Source organism: Triturus cristatus, chromosome 3_2, assembly GCF_964204655.1.
Source record: "Triturus cristatus chromosome 3_2, aTriCri1.1, whole genome shotgun sequence".
Classification (NCBI taxonomy): Eukaryota; Metazoa; Chordata; class Amphibia; order Caudata; family Salamandridae; genus Triturus; species Triturus cristatus.
The window spans coordinates 1,085,306,968-1,085,328,886 of NC_140584.1; the positions used below are offsets into that span (position 1 = coordinate 1,085,306,968).

A 21,919-nucleotide genomic window follows, 5' to 3' on the forward strand; every position below is an offset into this window, starting at 1 on the left:
CAGCTTGGCAGATGCCAGGCCACGCCTCCCCTAACAGTTCCTTCTTGATTCAACCAAAACCCAACAGGCTTATATCTATCATTTCGAAAATCACACAGGTAACTTGTTAGCATGCTAGATTATAGTAAATCAATTATTGCTGCCACATGACTTACAAACATATTGTTTGTCAGGTGAAAATATTAACAAACCCTAACAAAAGGTGATTGAGTACCTGTGAATTGGCTCCTTCAGATGGTGTGAACTCCATGGACTTCAAAATGCTGCAAATTTACAATTGAGAGATTAATACATTACAGTCAGAACACCACTCCCCCAAATGTCTACATTTCAGAAGGTAATTCCTAAACTTTGATTTTGGTGATTAAAGCAATATTCCCAAACAAAAAAAAGAAAAACATTTGGGTACATATCTCAACCTCAGCATAGCAACATAGTTTAACATAAGGACATAAAACCATTACAGGATGTCACAGTGAACATATTTATATGAATGAAGCTACAGACAAGAATTGTGTGGGGGACTATTATCTTCCGAGCAGATGAACTGCCTGAAGGAAGATGGAACATTTTACAATCATTACATAAGGACAGGCGGAAGTTACAGATTATACTAGTGTAAATGTACTCCTTGCACTCAACGGCTTCAGGGTAGATCATCCACTTGTGGTGAGGGACAGAACAACTAGGGCCCTGAAAGGGAACACTGCTGACCCTAAAAACCTGTCCGCGGTGCAGGAATGATGGGTGGTCCGGTAAAGAATCTACGGCTAGGTCATGTCTCGACCAGATAAGGTGTGACCGAAGTTAAGTAACTTGTCCATCTGATAGAGACATCTAGCCGCAAATTACTTACCTTTGTGATACGCTCCCCGGTGGTGAGAAAGGGGACACGTTGTAAGGAAGTGCACTTTTTTTGCATGGTTGCACCCACTTTTTTGCTGAACTGCTGATGTGCTTTCACTGACTGAATTCCTGCCAAACAGGTACCCAGGGCCTATGTTCTTTCCCTAAAACTGAATTAAAAACAAACCCAATTGGCACTCTCTGGCCACAGGTTGGCCCCTGGTAAATGGTACCACAGGTAACCAGGGCACTGTGACCAGAGAAGGCCTCTAAGGGCTGTATTGTGCCACCCTTAGAGGCCCTGTACCTACCCACCTACACACACACACCTACACACACACCTACACACACACACACCTAAACACACACACCTACACACACACACCTACACACACACACCTAAACACACACACCTACACACACACACACCTACACACACACACACACACCTACACACACACACACCTACACACACACACCTACACACACACACCTAAACACACACACCTACACACACACACCTACACACACCTACACACACACACACCTACACACACACACACACACACACCTACACACACACACACACACACACTTTGCAGGCTGTGTGTTGTGGTGCAGAACAAAGCTAAGAGGCGACATGGGACACATCCCTGTGAGCCATGTCTACAACCCACTACCCTCACATAGATCAGCCACCCCTCTAGCTGGGATCACTATACCAGTGGTGAGGGTACAGGTGCATGAGCCCTGTACCTCTACAGTGTCTAAGCCAATTGTTAGACATTGAAAGTGCAGTAATGCCACTAAAAGTATATGGTGCTGGGAGTTTGTCATTACGTACTCCACAGCACCATAATGGCTTTATTGAAAACTGGGATGTTTTGTATCAAACTTCTCAGCACATTAAACCCACACTGATGCCAGAAAGGGATTTAATGGAAAATCATCATCTTCATCAGCAGCATTTGTAGAGCGCCTGGTTACACGAACGGTGTGTCCCCGCGCTGAGCAGAATCTCAGAAATGACATGAGATAGGTAGGTGAGCCCTAGCTGTTATGTTTCAAGGTCTATTCTGGTTTATAGGTGGGAAAAAGCCAGATTTTCAGCCTTTTCCTAAAGGCAGCTTCACATGGCTCTTTCCTTAAATCTATTGGTGTAGTGAATTTCAATGTTTTGCTGCCCGGTATTTCAAAGAGCAGCCTCCTGGCCTGGCCTTCCTAAATCTGGGTACTATTACCAATGCCTTTCCTTCAGATCTTAGGCTTCTATTGGGGGTGTTGGGTGTAATCATGTCTTGTAGATAACTTGGGCCTTTATTTGCTAGGATACGATGGCAGAAGCACATTGCCTTGAACAGGATCCTCTTGCCCACAGGCAATCAATGCAATTTGGCCAGGGCCTTTGTGTTGGACGATCTTCTAGGTAGATTCAGCACTACCCGGGCAGCGGCGTTTTGGACTGATTGCTGCTACATCAGCCTATTTTTTAGCTACACCTAGGTACAGAACATTGCCGTAGTCAATCCGAGAGGTGACCACTGCATGTATTATAGTTTTCCTGGCTTGAACCGGTAGGAGGTCAATGACTTTACGTAAGGTTTTCAGCGTCCCGTAACATTTGCCTGTTATTTTTTGGATTCGATTTTCATATATCAGATTGGGGTCAAGCCATACTCCAAGGTTCCTTACTTCGGTTTTAGGGGTTGGGAGCTGGCCAAGTGCTTCCGGCCACCAAGCTGATGTCCAGATAGAAGGCACTCTTCCCATTATCATCACTTCCGTCTTACTGTCATTAAGTTTTAAGCAGCGGTCTGCCATCCATGCTGTTACTTCCTCCATATATTGGGAAAATTGATGTGCATTATGTTCTGGGTTTTGCGATAGTGTGACGATAAGCTGATTATCGTCAGTGTATGACACAATGGACACTTTGTGGCCTTCGACTATATTAGCAAGGGGTCCCATATATAGGTTGAACAATGTGGGCCTCAGTATTGACCCCCGGGGAACTCCTTGTAATAGGGGACATCTCTTGGAAGTGAATGTGTCTTGTGTAACCTGGAAACCCCTTTCCGCCAGGAAGGATTTCATCCAGCTCAGAGCCATACCCGATTCCACAAGATTCTAACCTCTGTAGGAGGAGGCCATGGGAGACTGTATCAAATGCTGCACTGAGGTCTAACAGGATCCGTGCAGCTGTGTGTCCTTCGTCCGCCCGTTGTCTTCAGAGTTTCTGTGGCCAGGAGCAAAGGTGTTTTTAGTGGAATGTGCGGCACGAAAACCTCATTGAGAGCAGTGTAGTAGGTCATTACTATCGCTGGGTTTTGTGAGCGGAGTGTTAACTATTTTTTCTGTAATGTTAGCAAAGAAAGGCAGGAGCAAGATGGGACGTTGATTATCTAGTACCTCAATCTATTTGTGGTTTTTTCCTTAATGGGCAGACCATAGCTTGCTTGCATTCATGGGGAACTTCTCCCGATTGGAAGAAGCGGGAGATGAGTTCTGATACGAAAGGTACAATACATTTTGCTCCTTGTAATAAGATTTCGGGACAGGATGGGTCCCTAGGTGAACCTGATTTGATTTGTTTGCTAGTTTTCTTATTACATCTGGCTCTGGCATTATAAATTCCTAAATTCCTCTAGGGTTGCATCTTTGACTACTGTGGATGTAGTGTCTTTGGAGCTAGTGGCCTGGCGTGCTTCTCTAGGGAAAGTATCACAGATCTGACACTTTCTCTGCAAAGAAGTCGACAATTCTATTGCAGGATTCCTCCAATGTGGAGGGCGCTCTGTTAATCTATCTGCTGACTGTAGGGATTTTAATATGGCAAACATCTCTTTTGAGGAGTTTTTGGGTATTTCAATTTTCCTAGTGTAGAACTCACGAGTTTTCTTTATGAGAGCGAAGTATGTTTTTTGTTGTTTATATTCTCCTTTAATGTTTGAGCAGTAGTTCTAACACCACCTGCATTTCAACTGTTTGCACTTTTGTTTGGCCTTCATTAAGGTATCATTGAACCATGGAGCTGAGATGCTCCCCCTTCTTATATTTCTGGTCGTCCAGGGCGCTATTTCATTCAGCGCTTCGGTTATCCATGGTCCCACTGGTCTGTTGGCTAGGTTAATATCCTTCTCCAGCCCCGGCTCATTTTTTCATAGTGCCTGAGTGAACGAGTCAGGATTAAACTTCTCCCACTTCCTAAAGATTACTGACTTTTTTGGTAAGATGACTCGTGGGTTTGTGTGTGGGATCTGAAACGGGATTATGTGGTGATCGGACCATGAGATTTGGCCAAGATGATCCCACTTCCATGTCAGTTATGTTAGTGAAAATAGGATCTAAGTGTGTCCTGCTTGATGTATAGGTGCGTTAACAAGGTTGAAGATCATGAGGTTTTTACACAAAGTTTGTGCCTCTGGTCTAGTAGTTTCATCTAAGTGTATATTTAGGTCCCCTAGAACGAGGAGTTTGCTGTGACGTATGGCTGTGTGTATGATTTTTTCACCGAAGCTGGTTATGAATTGTGTTTCTGGCCCTGGAGGACGGTAAATTAGGAAACCAGCTATGGTATTGTTACCTGCTATTAAAAGCGTAAAAAAGATCCCCTCACATTTGTCAAGGTCTGTTTCTTTAATGTTGCATTTTATTGTTGATTTATAGAGTATAGCAATCCCCCCCCCCCTTGTCAAACCCGGTCCTGTTTTGCTATCCCGTAGCCTTCCGGTAGGGCATCTAGGATATCTGGGGTAGAGCTGTCATTGAGCCAGGTTTCAGTCAAAAACATGGCGTCGTTTTTTTTCCCTCCAGTACATCGTGAATTTCATGTTTATGTTTAGTTAGGGATCTACAGTTCAGCAGGAGGAAGGACAGTCCTTCTCTCTGTTGAGTATTCATTATTGTTGAGGTGAAGTCCTTGCTGCAATTGCTTCAGGAGAATTCCTCTTTGTCTCCGTGTATATTGTGTTTACATGCCTCCATAATGGGTGGCATCAGGCTCTTTAGCTCATTCGCTGTGTATTTAACATCATGATGGGGTAACCCACAGCCAGAGGTCCTGGCCCCTGGGCCCGGTCGGGAGCGGACGGGCGCAGACGGGCTTGTCTTAGGCGCGCCTCCGCTGGCACATCAGAGTTAAGTATGGTGTTGCTCGGTGAAACTCCTCCTCCGCTTCACCCCCTCCTCTTTGAAAACCAGGTTTGGGTAATTGCACTCTGCTTTGCCACACCCTCCAAACAATCGGCACACAGCGGCGCTGGACCAAGGCGGGAGAGCAGGTAAAAATGAGGCTTATTTAAAAGAGATTAAAAGCGCTATGTGAGGCTTAGTTTAAAAGAAAAGAAAATGGTTTAAAACAGGATTTTTAAAGCAGTTCACAGCGGTGACAAACTCTCCAGCCACCTGTGGGATGTAACCAGCTTTCAGCTGCAGCCGATCGTTAAATGCACTCAGATGGCATCTTAGAGACGTCCTAACACTAGTGGCCAGGCCGAGTTGCTGCTCCCAGCTGCCACCACCAGACATGTTTATGGACCCTTGGGTCGAGAGCCTGCTGCTCTCGGGGGCCTGAAAAAATGCACATCCTGGGACAAGGTGCCAAGCCTCCTCCCCAAGGATAGGCATGGTCCACTAAAGGGAAGCTGTAAAGGCTTGCCGCCTTTGTGAGCTACCCAGGCCTTTGCTGCTTCCAGCAACTGGCCCCCAACGGTTCTGACCCCCCACTTTGGGTGTGAGAATCAGTGGGAAAACCAAGTGAGGAGGGGAGGTGTGCCCACCTTTGCTAACCTCACCCCTCAAGTGGGGGAGGCAAGGTGAAGCACAACTCGAAGTCCCCGCCATCTTGCAGATGGGGGGACCCAGCCAACCAGAGTGAGGCATATGCCGCCCTCCAACTGGAGGGTGGCATAATAGGGGGCGTACCCACCCCAAGGAAGGAACCCATTGGTCCGAGCCTTTACTTACCTGTAACGCCCCTAAATCTCGTATTTAGGGGCACCCCTGTACCTTGCCTCCTCAGACAAGCAACGACCAAGAAGAAAAGAAGAAGAAGGACCGAACAGCTGTAACGAAGCTAAGAAAAGGAGGACACAAACTGACTTGGCCCCAGCCCTACTGGCCTGTCTCCCCCCCCTCCCCCCACCCCTCCACCCTCTCAAACTTGCAGAAGCGAAAATCTGTGAGTCTGCACCACTCTGCACCCGTCGCCCACGGCCAGAGCTTGAGTGGGCCAACACCACTAGGAGGTCTCCCTGGCGATTCTGACCCGAAATCTGGTGATCTCTGACCTGCCTCGAATCTCCCAGCAAAGCATGCAGTCTCTTTCTGGAGGTTCCCCCGACCGTGACCGGAGCTGTTAAGAGAAACCCAACGCCTAAAGACACCCCTGCACCCGAAGCCCCACGGCCTTGGGTGGCCGAACGTAATGTGTCCCAGCATCCCAACTCACCTCTCTAACTGCTGGTCACCTTCAGAAGATCTTCATACCCGAGCCTGCAGTCTTTGTTAAAACCGGAGAATCCCTACTGAAATCAACAGGGCACCCGACGCCAAACCAGCACCCTGCACCCAGCCGCCGCTGCGGGTGCACTGTGTGTGCTAAACAGGATCCCCCTTTGCCCTGAGCCTAACACCAGGAGCTTTGCTCCCACAACCCAGCGGCCTGCTCATAAGCAGCCACCAACCGGAGGCCCCCTATCCCCCATTGGATAACATTGGGCCTCAGCCACTCTGCATCCAGCTGCCCTAGTGCCGCTGAGGGTGTAACAAGATTGCATCCTTGACCCTGGGGGAACCCTTCTTCTAACCCCCGAAACTCAACCCCAAAGACCAAGTACTTACCTGGTAACCGTTAACATCATTTCTCTCCATAGGAATCCATTGACTGTTTTTCTATGGAAAATGTTTTAAGTGTGGAGTTGATTTGTATGGAAACCCGAAATATAACAATTGTGATTTTACTTACATTTTCTCTAGGAAATGCCCCAGTGTAATATCTAGGCATATCACACGGAGTAGAAAAAGTAACTCGAAAAGTAATCTAAAAAGTAACTAAAAAGTAATCTGTACAGTAATTGCAATGCCTTGATTTACCTGTATTTGAAACAACTGCATTTGAACTTGCATTCAATTGTAAATACTACATATTTTGCAAAACATGTACTTCACTTACCTGTGCCAGGCTTGGCTTGGTTCTACAAATAAAATAACTTTTTATACAAATAAAATTGGTCTGAGTTCAGTCTTAGAGAGTGTGTGACATCATTTGCTGATTGAGTGTGTACAACAAATGCGTAACACTACACTTACTGCTCGCCCACACTGCCACAAATAAAGAGTAAGATGCTATCTACTTTTACCCCTGCCTACCTTTGGGGTTCCACTGGACTCTGTGCACACTATACCTCATTGGTATAGTATATACAGTATATACAGCGCCAGCTTCCATCACACTCGTTTAGACCAGGATGTCCTGCAGGACAAACGGCAAAATAGGCTGTCCCTGAAAACTTGAAGATTACGTTACTTTCCTTCGGGAACAACTTATCTAGTGAAGACAGGCTATAGCCGCAGATTCCTTATCTCAGAATTCTCCGCAGGCGCCAGACTGGATCCGGTAATTACTGTACAGCAGTACCTCTGTGCGTCGTTAGTAGGCGTCGAGCTACTTCATAGCAACGTCGTCTTCCAGGTGTGACGTCGATGGAGTCCATTTAAGTCCTCCTCCAATGCACTGACGTCATCAGTTTTTTCTGTGACTATTTTTCACGCAAACAACGCAGAGCCACTTATAGAAATTGCCTAAGGAAACAGTGTGCCAAAAAAGCAACATCTTTATGTTAAACAATTACGAAGTCCTAAAGAAGGACATCGGACTGCCAAGAAAGTGATCTTGTAGGTAACTGGAGTAGCAGTTCGCAAAGCTAGATACTGTCTCTACCAGATTAGGCATTACCGAAGGTTTGTAACTCACTCATCTGATTGAGACATCTAGCTTCAGATTCCTTATCTTAGAATTAGTTAGCTAAGAAACATCATTCTTGGAGGTGGGTCTACGAACTGAAGTGCCAAAAGTCGATCCTTGCATAAAACCAGTCAGTCATAGAAAACCGGCTGTCTAAAGAATCACAGATGGAGCAAATAAAACGCTCCACCAGAAGGACTGTGGGAAACACGCATGCGAAATCATGTGGACAACCTTACCCACATCAGAGAGATAAGGACGTTTTGGAGAAAACACCTTGTAGAAATAATAACACTACACAGCCCTGTCAGGGGTAACCAACCCCTGACTGCACAAGCCTAAGGGGCCAAGCTGAATTAGAGCATCAGGTTCTTCTCTCAGAATCCAGAATACGATATGACCCCCTTCCTACGACACAGAGGTGGAGGAATCTCCGAGCACACCCACAATAGAGAGAGAGACACCCACAATGCTGAATAAAAAATCTGCAAGAAGAACACAACAATGGTTGTTAGAGACCTGTCTCAGAAGGATAAAAGCCTCTTAAAGATAAAACAACCCTCCGGGACTATGCAACGTTGAAGTCCAGAGGAGATAGACAAAGGAAATGCATATGAAAACAACCAATTTAAGGACAAACTAGAGTCTCACAAGGAGCACAGCAATAACAGCAGAGGGACACTCCCCATGGACCTATCTACAAAATATACCTGTATATACGTAAACACATATATGCATACATATATACACACCTGAGGTATATATAGCTATATCTATCTATAGATCGATATCTATCTATATATCTATCTATATATTTATAGAGAGAGAGATATATATATATATATAAAACCATAAGTACTATCACCCACCCCCCCCCCCCCTCAGCAAGCAGGGAGGCTGACCAGTGTGGGAACAAGATACCCCTCTATAAAAGACACAACCATTAAGTGATATATATATATATATATATATATACACACACACCTATATATAAATGCCAACATATAATGACCATTGCGGTTTAACATATATTGGTAATAGACTAAAGATGCGAGAGAAACAGAGTGAAAATTATAGATAAGTTCATTGAAAAGAAAGGTGCACCAAAGAATTATTTGGAAGAACAAGTTCAGTCCATAAGTCTTCTTTATTCAAAGTAATATTTAAAAACGGATGCACAGCCAACGCGTTTCGTTCCTATGTGCCAAAGGAACGGCATCAGGGCTTGTAATGAGATGTAGAAGGGTTATTGTGGCAACCACTATTAGTAATTGTTATACTCCGGGTAATGTGGTCACAATGTGGTCACAAGAAAATTTAATCAAGGTGTTGATTCTTAATATATTAATATATTCATAATATATTCTTAATATTCTTAATATAATGCGAATGTTCATGCACCATGTTCATGCACCATCAAAATGATAGAGGAGACGTCCTGTGAAAGGCCTTTCAGTGAAGAGAGATCCCACTCCGGAGATGTTCCCAAACCACTAGCCTCCTGCAGTCCTTCAAATTCCTGCATAGGGTCAATAATTTCTCCTTCTTCAGCCTATTCCTGCTGCTCCAGATATTCTTCCTCCTCCAGCAGCCTCTATGCCTCCCTTCTGGATCTCATCCTGGGTACATGCGTCGGCAGCACCAGGCGCAGCGCCAGTGACTTCGGCACCGGCGTCGATGGAGGCTCCACAGGATTAGCTGAAGGCACTGGGTCGGCACCAGACCGGAGTCGGACGGCGCCGGAGAGGACTCCAACTACACTCTTCTCTCCAGGGATTGCACCGGTGTCGAGAATCTCGGCGTCAGGAGAGGCCAACTCCCCAGGGTCATCAGCATAAAAGGCATGAATGGTGCCTGTGCACAATTAGGTAGCAAACCTCCAAGATTGTATGAAAGCGGCCCAAGGGCCAACAGGTGCACCAGAAGGGCTAGTGTAGGAAAGTGGCTCTGTATATATTGTTCCCAAATAGGTACAGTGTGTACAGAGGCCACAGTCCCCAGAGGTTTGGCAGAGGCTAAAGTTAGATATAACCTTACTCTCTAAAGAGGTAGCTTGGTCGAGCAGGAAGGCAGTGTCAGAGGACAGTGTAAAGCATGTGTGGCACACACCCAGTCAGCAAATGGTCTCACACACTCAAGAACTGAACTCTAGGCCAATGGTTTTTGTATAAAAATAGGTAGTTTTTTATTTTAGAACCAACAATAGGTATCAAAATATACTTTCTCAGATTGAGATGCTTTAGATGAATACTTTTCAATAGGCAATAGACTTGAATATAATAGTTACAGTGGTTGCAATAGGCAACACAATTTCAAACACAATAATACATTGAGCTCAATGGGAATTTCAAGTTAAATGCAATTAGTTACTTTAAGGATTACTTTTCTAACTCCAGGACTGGATCCTAGATTCAGTCCTGGGACACTTCCTTGAAACAGGTGAGTAAATACGATTTAGTTACTGTTGTGATTTTTAAGCAATATTTTGGTATTTTAAAAGTTGACACTTAAAAACTTTTTCTAATAAAATCACCAATGTTATCCTATAGGAGGAAATTCACTTAGCAGGTAAGTGGGGTTATTTTTACTTTTTCTAGTTCAGTGTTGGATCCTGGATCCAGCACCAGTGTACCACCTGTAAGCACTTGAGAGAATGTGTTTAGGTTATGCAGGTGATTTTTAACGAATATTTGTAAGTTTGCAAAATCAACACTTAGAAGAAATTTCCCAGAAAAACAATGGTTTCCTATGGAAGAAAATTCAAGTTACAGGTAAAGTACGGTCTCGTTACTTTTGTAATCCAGTGCTGGGCTCCTAGGTTCAGCACTGGGACATCTATCTAAAACAGGTAAGTAATTACGTTTTCACAGTTGTCGCGATTTTTAAAGAATATTTGTAGTTTGCAAAAATCGACACTTAGAAGAAATTTCACAGAAAAACAGTCAATGGTTTCCTATGGGAGAAAATTGAGTTGGCGGTAAATATGATTAGAATTACTTTTCAGGGTCAGGGCTGGGCACCAAGATCCAGCACTGGGATCTCTCCTGATAGCAGGTGAGTGTTTTCGTTACTCGGTTGATTTTAGGTGAATATTTTAAAGTTTGGAAACTCCACACTTAGAAGAATTTTCAAGTGAAACCAGTCAATGTTACCCTACGGAAGAAAAGTGAGTTATCGGCTTTTGGGTAAGTACTCGACTGGCAGAGTTAAGGTTCTGGGCACAGACTCAGGGGTCTCCCAGGGTCAGGTAAGTTCAGTTGTTACAACCTCAGCGGCACAGGGACAGCCGGGGGCAGAGTGAGTTAGGCCCAATGTTATCCTATGGAAGGCAGGGGGCCTATTGGTGGCTGCTGGCTAGCAGGCCACGCGGCTGTTGGAGCTGGGCTCCTGGTCACTTGCTCAGGGCAAATGGGGAAGTAAATTGGAGTAGAGGTTGCACTGCCAGGGGCACTCGGGCGGCTGGGTGCAGGGTGCTTTTGAGCCTTCGGGCGCTCAATGGATAGCAATGGAGAAGCTCAAGAATGAACAAAGGCTGCAAGCTCGGGGATGAAGATTCTTCAGGTGCGACCACCACTTCGAGAGGAAAGTTGGGGAGTTGGAGGATATGTAGGTACCCAGAAGTTGGGCACAGGGGGCCGCAGGTGCAGGGGTGCCTTTTGGTGTCGGTAAATCTTACCCTCTGTTGATCGCGGTTGGGCGGGTCCCTGGTTCTGAGGCTGCAGGCGTCGTCAGGAGCATCGGGGTGGGTCCTTGGGTGCTGGATTCGGGGTCACAGTCGTCAGGAGGACGTCCTCGTGGTCTTTGTCCACTCCAGCACAGGCCAGGCTTGGCGGGTGCAGAGTGTGCAGGGTTCACGGTTCCTGGCTGATGCCGGGGGTCAGTTACTTGTTTTGAGCAGTACCACTGCTCGTGGGAATCCCAGATGCTTAGAGTCACAAGGTAGCCAGGTCCTCCGGGGTTTGTGAGGTTGCTGGCCACGGGAGATGCCTGGATTAAGCAGGAGCAGGTTCAAGGGTCGACAGGCCGGTAGGGCTGGGGCCAAAGCAGTTGGTGTCTTCCTCTTGTTAGCAGCTGCACAGCAGGTTTTCTTGTTTCTTGATCTTCTTTGCTGTTTCGGAATCTGGATCTAAGGAAGGAAGGTTCAGGGTACCCCTAAATACTTGATTTAGGGGTGTTACACATAGGTAAAGGGCAGGGTGGATACACCCCCTATCTTGCCACTCTCCTGTGGGAGGGGGACAGTAGTCTAGTCCTGATTGGGCAGAGCTTCCCATCTTCAAGATGGCGAGAGCCCGGAGATGTGCTTCATCTCGCCTCCCCCACCAGAGGGGTGGGGTTGGCAGAGGCTGGAACACCCCCTTTCCTTCCTTGGGGTTTCCGGGCAGTCTTCCCACCAGAGTGGGGGTCACAACCGGTAGGGGCCAGTTGCTGAGTACAGCAAGTGGCCTGGAGAAGCTCACAAAGGTGGCATGCCTTTGAAGCTTCCCCTGCCCATCCTGGGGGAGGAGACCTAGCACCTCACCCAGGATGTGCATTGTTGCAGGCCCAGGAGAACGGATGGCTCTCTACCCAGGGGTCAAGCAGCATGTCTGCTGTGTGGCAGCCTAGACAGCCCCTCAGACAAGATGTGGATTGTAGGTTAGGTTCAGGGGGCAGCACTAAGATGCTCTCTGTCGTGCATTGTACATTAAATTCCACACTGGAATCAGTGCAATTTTAATGTGCTGAGAAGTTTGATATCAAACTTCTCAGTCTTCAGTGCAGCCATCATGGTGCTGTGGAGTTCCTGTTGACGATCTCCCAGCACCATACACTCTTAATGGCAGCACTTACAGTGCCAAGGAATGGACCTGGGTACTGTTGTGATGTGTGCCCTGTCGACTCTGTTTGGTTCTGCACCCAGACACCAGACACTCAACCTGCAAAGGCAGTGTGTGTGTGTGTAAGGGTACAGGGCCTCTAAGGGTGGCACAATAAGTGCTGCAGCCCTTAGGGGCCTTCTCTGGTCACAGTGCCCTGGGTACCTATGGTACCATTTACCAGGGGCTGACCTGTGGCCAGAGATGCCAATTGGGTTTAGGTTGTCATGCAGTTTTAGGGAAGGAACACAGGCCCTGGGTACCTGATTGGCAGGAGCCCAGGGAACACTCAGTCAAAGTACATCAGCAATTCAGTAAAAAGTGGGAGGCATACCATACAAGAAAGATGGCACTTTCTCACAGTTAGCCACCCTGGCAAACATGCTTAACATCGCATTCAAGAAATGCGAAGGATCTGTAGCTGGAGCTGGAAAGGGTGAGTACGGATGCGGTACCGCCGATTCAGAGACAGCTCTAGGAGGCTGTCTGACAGGCTCTGGTTGCGGCACAGGAGACAATGAAGCTGGGGATGGGGAGGCCGGAGGCGTTGTTTTTCTGGGCACTGGAGAGACTCTCAGAGCCGAAGCGTGTGCCGGAGTCACCTGAGGCGAAGGGGAAGGACTACCAAGGACCCCGACTTTGGTGATTTATCCTTAGACGAACCTCGTCTGGGGCCATGACGCCGCTTCCTCTTGTGCTTCCTCGACGACTTCGAGGTATGCGGAGTCGGCAAGTTGGACTTGGATCTCGTCCTTCTCCGCCCCCTTTTCAGTTTCTTCACCCGGACCATAAACAGCTTGGCCTCCCTCTCTTTCAGGGCCTTTGGATTCATGCACCTGCATGATGAACACCCCTCGATGTTGTGGTCAGATGAGAGGCAGCAAAGACAATCCTCATGGGGGTCAGTGATAGACCTATGACCCCCACACTCCCTGCAAGGCTTAAAACTAATAGATTCTTACCCGTCGGTGTAGTTTTGCAGCATGAATCTTTCTGGATTCACTATGCTGTGCATTATTCCGCGGTCTGGTGGTTGGGTCCGGAATCGTAGTCTTTCTTCCTTTTTTTTTTTGTAGCCCAGGTGGGGGTCTACGTCCCACCATTTGGTGTACCTCTTGTGACGTCGGCACGCTTCCTGCGGAAGCTCCCACCTTGGGTCGCCATCTTCAGATTCTTTTTTCCGCCGTTGGGTCTGGATCGTCACCGTGAAGCTCCAGAGTTTTTTGGGAAGAAAAGAAGAAAAAGCACGAGTTTCATCGAGAAGAAGTTGAGGAAGACTACAGAGAAAAAGATCGACAAGCCGGGACGACGAAGAAGGAGGAGGACCTCAAGATCTTCGACGTCCAATGGAGAATGCACACTCAGGGACCCTGAGCGCAGGAATGGACAAGACACCCTTTAAATTCTGCCGTAACTGCCACCATAAATACGCGCAGAAGGACCAACACCCGGTCTGCAATCTTTGCCTGCCAGTCGACCACGAGAGCAATGACTGCAACGCCTGTTCCGTCTTCACACCGAAGACACTCCGGGTTAGAGAGAGACAGAGGAGAGCCAATTACAACATGCAGGGCAAGGGACAGACCCCGTCGAAGCACGAACTGGGCCTCTCCACCGACGAGGAAGACAACGTCGCCGAGGGACCAGATGACTTCACTGTCGCAGAGACCGATAAGAAAACGTTTGATAAGGTAGAAGAGACGTCGAACACTAAACCCTCGACAGGGCTCCGAAAGCCTGAGTCAGACTCTCGAAAATCAAAGTCAAAGTCCTCGAAAGGAGCACCGGCGCCGAAAATTTCGATGACCGCAGCTGCACCCAAGGACGAACCGCCCGGCGGATCCTTCGAAAAGGACTCCCAGGTGGCGAAGACTGGCGAAAAGCCAAGGTCGTTGAAGCAAGGCCAAGAACTGGGGCGCTCGGCTTCGAAAGAGAAGGTCGAGTCGACGCCGGCTCCGGCGAAAAGACCCGCGCTCGACGCCGAACAGGCCACAGAGTTGGAAAGAAAGAAGAGGAGGCTCGAGGCAGAAATGGAGAGCATCCTACAAAGAAAGAAGGAGTTCGACGATAAAATGAAAAGATACACGATTCCAACGAAACCACCGTTGGTCATCGTAGACGTCGAGGAACAGGAGGAGTTCGACGCCGAAGAACCGTCGATAACTCCCGGAGAAGAAGAAGAGGGCCTATACTATGAGGGAGAAGAAGATGATGACCATCAAACAAACTACGGCTCAGCGCCGTCGACGACACAGGACCTGGAGTGGCATGACCTCGACGCCGAAAACCTCATGGGGGTCAGTGATAGACCTATGACTCCCACACTCCCTGCAAGGCTTAAAACTGGACTTTTTCTGGACAGTCATGCCACTGCTACAATTTCAGGCAGAATCCTGCAACAATGAAACTCCAGGAATGGGGAGCCCTGAAAAAAAACATTACGCATCGACAGCAGGGAAAAAACTGAACTTGCGTCAGCATGCCAACAAGGACTTTTTATGGCTCCGATGATGTCACGCGGAGTTGCGTGCGGAGCTGTTCCATTGTGATGTCCTCGTCGACGTGGGAAAGCTATGGAGAGAAGTGTCCGTGGAATTCTGCGCATGGGGTCATTCAAAAGGTGAGGAATCCACAGACAGATGTATCCATCAAAAAAACAAGTTACTTACATTTGGTAACACTTTATCTGGTAGAGACTATCTGGCCACAGATTCCTTACCGTAGAATATTCCCAGGCATAAGGCTGGTCCGGAAATTTGTTTGAGCAATCAACCTTGCGTGCCGGTAGGTATCGTCGTTGGGCTCCACGTGGCGTAGTTGGCGTTGTCGGCGCCGGAAGTGACGAATGCAGTGCCTATATAGGAGCCACCCCAGCGCACTCACCTTAGTTCTTGACTACGTTGTTCGGCACCAACTGAGCTAGGGAGGAATGCCTAATGTGCCTGAAGGATCTCTGAAGACAGTTCGCAGAACGGGGAGGATCGGTAAGGAATCTGCAGCTAGAGTCACTAGCACTTGTTATCGAAGGTAAGTAACTTGTTCATCTGATTGAGACATAGCTTAGAATAGATTCGAAAGCTATCACTCCCCGGAGGTTATGTTATGTTGTTAGTATTTGGAGAGGGCAGAGAGGAAGTAGAGTAGAGATTGGAAAAAAGTCAAGTCTTGATCAGCTTCTTGAACATCCAGTGGTCCTGCATTCCATTGGCAGCACGAGGAATGGGAGCCAGTGCCCTGAACGAGCCCCCCCGGCTCTGGACCTGCGCACCCGCGGGACATAGGCCAGGTGTAGGTCCGATGAGCGCAGGGCCCGAGCTGGGGTGTACACCGAGCAAAGATCGGTTTGAATTTGCAGACCCAGGCCATACAGGATCTTATGTGTGGTACATAAAGACTTGAAGTGAACTCTCAGTTCTATAGGTAACCAATGGAGCCGTCTGAGGAGGTCAGCGGTATGACAATGTTTAGGTAATGCAAAGAACGTGCGGGCAGCCACATTCTGTGCCTGTTGAAGCCTTCTCATCACGGCTTTATTACTGCCCAGTAGTAGCAGACTGTAATAATCCAAGCATGACAGCACGGTGGATTGAACAATTGTCTGTCGTGAGGGTGCATCAAATAGCCACAGGATGGGATTTAAGGCCCGTAGGAGACCAAAGCAGGTACCCGCCACAGCCTTAGCTTGCGGTTCGAATGAAAGGGCGCTGTCCATCAACACTCCCAGATTCTTAACCATACTTTTTGGCTGGGGAGGAGTGCCTAGGGCTTTAGGCCACCATTCATTCCCCCATAGGTGGGTATCCCGACAAACCAAAAGCACTTCTGATTTTGCGGAGTTCAATTGTAAGTAGTTATTAGTCATCTATTCAGAAATGGCTGTAAGGTCACCTTGGAATTTTGCCTGGTCTATTTTAGTATTGCTGGAGAGGGTAAATACCATTTGGGTATCATCTGCATATGATACCATAGCCATGTTCTGGGCTTTAGCCAACATGGCTAGAGGGCGGACATAATTTTGAATAGAGTGGGCCTTAAGGCAGACCCCTGAGGGACACCACAGCCAAGAGGATGGACGTTGGAAGTGTAGGGGGAACAGAGACCTGGAAGGACCGATCGGCCAGGAAGGATGGTCTGTAGCCCATTTTAAACTAAGAAGTCCTAGAGGGCCGAACGGGCAAAATGCCCATCTTGCCGGGCATGACTGTGAAGGAAGTAGTGTTTAGCATTATATAACCACGTAGCTGCCTCATACATGTCCAGGAATGTGTCTCTTCTAGCCAACGCAGTGGTCCCTGCTCTTGCTCTCGCAGAGTGAGCTCGCTAGCATTCAGACCACTGTTTCTTGGCTATTGCTGATCAGATCTTAATACAGAGGATAATCTGAGGGGTTCTCTTCTGAATTGCCTATCCTTTTTTTGCCCCTGCAAATCCAACCAACAGTTGATCGCCCACCCAGAATTCTTTTGTATGATCAATAGAGAACAATGTTCTTTTTGGATGAAGGCAGTGGAGTCTCTCCTGTTCTTTAGAAGGATGGAGGGGGAGGGGGGCAGGGCTAGGCATTCTCTGAACTTTTAGTTTGTTAGCTAAAAGTCTGTCTGCTTTATTGCCCTTCTCATAGAAAAGTTGTTGAAGTAGCTTTCTTATGGATTTATGGGTCATGAGGAGCAAGTTACTTACTTTTGGTAACACTCTTTCTGGTAGAGACTTTATCTAGTTGCAGACTGCTCTCCTTTTGAATATTTCCCAGGAGTGTGACTGGTTCCGGAAACTTTTCAGCAATACCTCTGAGCACCGGATGGTAGCACCTTGCTTCATACTATACTTTCCTTAGTTCTTTCCGTTATCTTTTACGATATTTGAAATGTAAACATTTTTCAGTCTATTTTATTCAATTTAAAAGCATAAACAAATCTGCTAATCAATATCTTTCTTTATTATTTTCTTCCTGTCAGTTTGCTTGCACTCTTGGAATCATAGCCTGAATTTCGTGAACCCGCTGAGATGGAGGTAAGACTTGAAACTGCACTGTGTCCAGAATGGCTCCAATGAACGGGTTCTTCAGCGAAGGAGTCACATGTGACTTCGGCATATTGATCAACTCCTCCAAAGATATGAGGAGGTTCACCACTGTCTGAGGCGAGGACACCTTCAGCAGCCAGTCGTCGAGGCATGGAAACACTGATATTCCCAGCTTTGAATTGAGTGCAGCGACCAGCACAATCACTTTTGTGAACACAAGAGGAGCACTGGGAAGCCACAGAGGAGCACTGGAATTGTTTGTGGCCCACCTTTAACCGTAGGTAACACCTGTGGGACTGCAGAAAGAGGACTGCAAAAGGAAACCTGAAAACAGGAATCATTGAAATTCAACAACACCATCTAATTGTCTGGATCCAGGGCAGGTAGGACTTGGGACAGAGTGAATATCTTGAACTTGTCTTTTTTTAGGAAAACAATTCAGAGGGAGTAGATCAAAAAGGATATGACTGCTGGGAATACTGCTACACAGGCATTGAAGTGCAGAGAAAGTCTGTTTTTGCTCTGCTCTCTTTTAAACGCTCCAGGGCCAAATGCGGTTAGTTACCAAATAAATTAGTGCTGTTAAATGACATGTCCATAAGCAAAGCCTGGACGTCACTAGAAAAGCCTGTGGGTCTCAGCCACATGTGGCATCAAAGAAATACGCTGGTAATAACTGCCTTGGCCAAACGGAGGTGTCCAGGTAGAACAGAGGATGTATTTCACAGCTTCTCATCTATCTTGAATGATCCGCTTCAGATTAGCGTGAAAGGCTTCAGGTACTCAGCACGTACTATAACTTTTAAAAAAATGCTGCGGAAGGCAACTGGTATTTACAGAGTACAGCGCGAGACGGATGACAGAAAACATTTGCCTCTATGTGCTTGGATTCCCTATCAGGGGGTGTAGTAGGGAATTAACTTGGATTCAGTCTGTTTGTGAAGGCTTGTACCTCAAGGCTCTCCGCCGTAAGTAGTTGGGGGAAGAAAGGCATAGGTCTGCATTGCCTTGCGACCTGTCTATTGACTGGCAGGCAATATCCATGTTTGGGCCAAGCACCAATCCGAGTATTCAAAAGGGAGGAGTGGTTCTAAGGGAGATTGCCCAGGTTGCGGGGCCTCTGTTCGCACATTTCTTTTGATTTGAACCAACAGGAGTTGGAGAACCAGAAATTCCTCTGCACTTCGGCAGATCACAACGAAGGTAGCCGATTCCTCTGTGGAGTGGTGAGGTGAAGAAGAGAGTGCAGTTCAGAGTCTTGAAAAACGGCAACCCCACTGGCATCCTGAATGCTCAGAATTAAGTTCTCATCATAGTATAGAGATTCACCTGCTCTATCATTTCCTTCATCATGATGCTCAGAGACTAAGCCAAAGGCATTTGTCAAAGAACTGATAGCGTGGCACCTGGATCAAAATAGGGCTGAATTGGTGACGCATGTGGTCATAGCTGCGACTAAGGTCATGGCAGATTCATTTCCAAGCCTTAAAGGAAAATCCGTTCTTCCGCCGGAGTCAGTGGGGGGTCAGTGCAGGCATCGACACAGAGGGAATCAGAGAGAACCTTGGCGCCAGATTCCAAGTTGACGTGGGCATCAGACAAGGTCTGTTTGTGGTAATACTACTGGAGGCCTTCTTGGGCTCGTAGGAGCGTCCGATGGACCAGGAAGGGGGCCAAATATGTGCAACATGACCTCTTGGAAGGCTTTAGCCTGTCCCTGAGTCGCCGATGGGCCCAGAAATTCAGGCTGAATTTCGATGAGCAGAACAATAGGTTCCACAACGGGGGACTGGGATCAATATTGGGACGCACTTTAAAGTCCACGCAGCTTCTCCTTACAAAATTGGCAGGATGAAGGGGAGCCACGTGTTGACTTTCGGTTTTCTTAGATACTGAATTACCTGAAGACTTGGAATGGGAAGAGGATCTTCGTCAAGAACAACCTCAAGAGCAAGAACATATACAAATCCTCAAATTTGTGTTACTGACCCATACGTGACTTACAAAGGTGTTCGGGGATGTAGAGCTCGGCTTCATGGTCCTGTAAAGCCTTCAGGTTCATCCTGGCACAGTACACCCACGACTTGGAGTTGTGCTATGTATTCAAGCACCTAACAAAAAATTGGTGAGAGTCCATCACAGACATCTGTTGGTGACAGTCCTTGCAGGATTTAAAACTTGGTAGTCTTGAGGGGATCAGCGACTGAAGTTGCGGAATGAAAGAAAGTGACGTCAGCGTGAACGGGTGGCAGCTGTATGTGGCTCTGGCCTCATTTTCAGGGTGGGACAGTTGACACAAAGCCACCAATTGTAAGTCATTTGTGCGCAAGGCAATTGCTAATAAAAATACAGTTTGTCGCCTGGAGGGTATTCATAAGGTGAGCTTTCTGCAGTTAGAAGCATTAATCAACACAGGCATTCAGTTATTTTGCCCCCCTTGGCCCCTTCCCTTCCCTTCCTTCAGGCTTCTAATGCAGATGTGTTGTTTTAAGGACCTATGTAGTAAGTCTTCAAGTTTTGCCAGTAGCCATCTGGTCATCATTTCCATATGGCATATTGTTGTGGTCACTTGTTCAGATTCATATGGCTTTTGAATGCAGGTTTCACAGCTTGGTTCAACCTTTGACCTATGTTTTTGAAGTTCTGATTTAATCTTTGCCACATCATTCCCAATCTCCATTCCCAGTTTTGTCTACCCATCTTGGAGGATTCTCTCTAGGTCCAGCTTCATTTCTGCTAGGCATGCTCTTAAGTCCTCTTTTGTAAGTGGGTCAGCTTTTGTCGACAGGTCGTCTGGCTCTGGTTTATCTCAGGCGCCACTGACCGTAGTAGTGTGGAAGAATTCTTATGCGGGCATGCACAAAATAGTTAAGCGGTGCTAGATAGGCCACATTTGACTTTTGGGCAAGCAGTATTTCTTCAAGTACAACTTCTGATTACTTATGGTTTCTGCAGACCTATCTTTGGCCCTGGTCATTTACGTTTGAGCTGGATTTGTTACTCTTGCACCGGGAAAGTCATGGAGTTGTTTTTGCAGACAGGTAAAAGACTACAGTGCCATTCAATCGTATAATGCTTCGCTTTGTGCAGGAATGCTTAATTTGATTAAGCATGCCATTACTGGTTTGTGGGGTCAATATTAATGATGGTTGGCTTCCCTCTGTGATACAATAGGTGTCCGCGCCTTACCCAAGATGCACTCACCGCCATTTTGTGCCCAGGCCAGCTCTTACTAGGCACCATCATGTCCATAGGCCTGGTCCCAGGCTCCAGTCGCAGATTGAACGTAATAGGTCATAGTACTTTGACATTGGCTGTAAGGATTTATCAACACCTAAGCTAAGCAAATTCTTCAGTGAAAGGCATGTTGATGATGGAGGCTTGAACTATCTTAAATCTGGAGACGCTCAGCCATGAGTGTCTTTTGAGTGAAGTGCCTATACACATTTTCCTGTTTGTTGTACGCAGTATCAAGGGGCTAACTTTAAGCATGTGCTGCCTATGGTCTAACCTTCATAGATTAAACTCTTGGCCCTCTTTTTAAAATTATTAGGGAGATGTTTCAGGAGCCCCTATATTTCTTCCCACCCTTGGACAAGTTAGTTACCTTCGGTAACACCTTATCTGGTAGAGACATGATCTAGCTGCAGATTCCTTACCTTTGAACTTCAAGGAGTCAGGCTGGATGCAGAAGAATTTTCTTAGCAGTACACCTGCGTGCCTGTGGATTCTGCATGACGTCGTGACGTCTGCGTCGTCAATATAACCGCCACTCTGGCGCGCTAAGGTCAGTACTTTTCACGACTTTCCACGCCAGAAGCGCGGAACCATGAAGTGACTGACCATGGTGTCATAAAGACAGCTAGGTCCCTGAAAGGGAATAGCTCTAACATTAAAAACAAATCCGCAGTGCAGGGAAGCTGGGTGGGTCGGTGAGGAATCTGTGGCTAGATCATGTCTCCACCAGATAAGGCAGATTCCTTACCTTTAAACAGATACCCAAGCAATACCTTTCCCAGAAGAGGAACTGCGGAAAAGTTTAAGACCAGAAAATCCTGCTAAATAGAGCGGCCAAAAAGGCCCTCTCTACGAACCTGAAAATCCAGGCAATAGTGTCTGGCAAACGTGTGCAGAGATGCCCGTGTGGCCGCTTGGCAGATATCAGTAATTGGTACCCCATGCTGGAGGGCTGTGGTGGCTGCCTTCGCCCTGGTGGAATGGGCCCCAA

At 47.1% G+C, this 21,919-nt stretch overlaps 1 protein-coding gene across 3 annotated transcripts in view; it reads right to left on the reverse strand.

Moving 5' to 3' along the window:
- CUX1 (cut like homeobox 1) overlaps nucleotides 1–21,919 on the reverse strand; it is a 1,097,219-nt gene that overhangs the window by 512,045 nt on the left and 563,255 nt on the right. For all 3 annotated transcript variants that reach the window (XM_085649842.1, XM_085649843.1, XM_085649841.1), the window contains exon 13: nucleotides 215–263. In XM_085649842.1, the coding sequence (XP_085505968.1) occupies nucleotides 215–263 (49 nt within the window). The remainder of the gene's footprint in view (nucleotides 1–214; nucleotides 264–21,919) is intronic.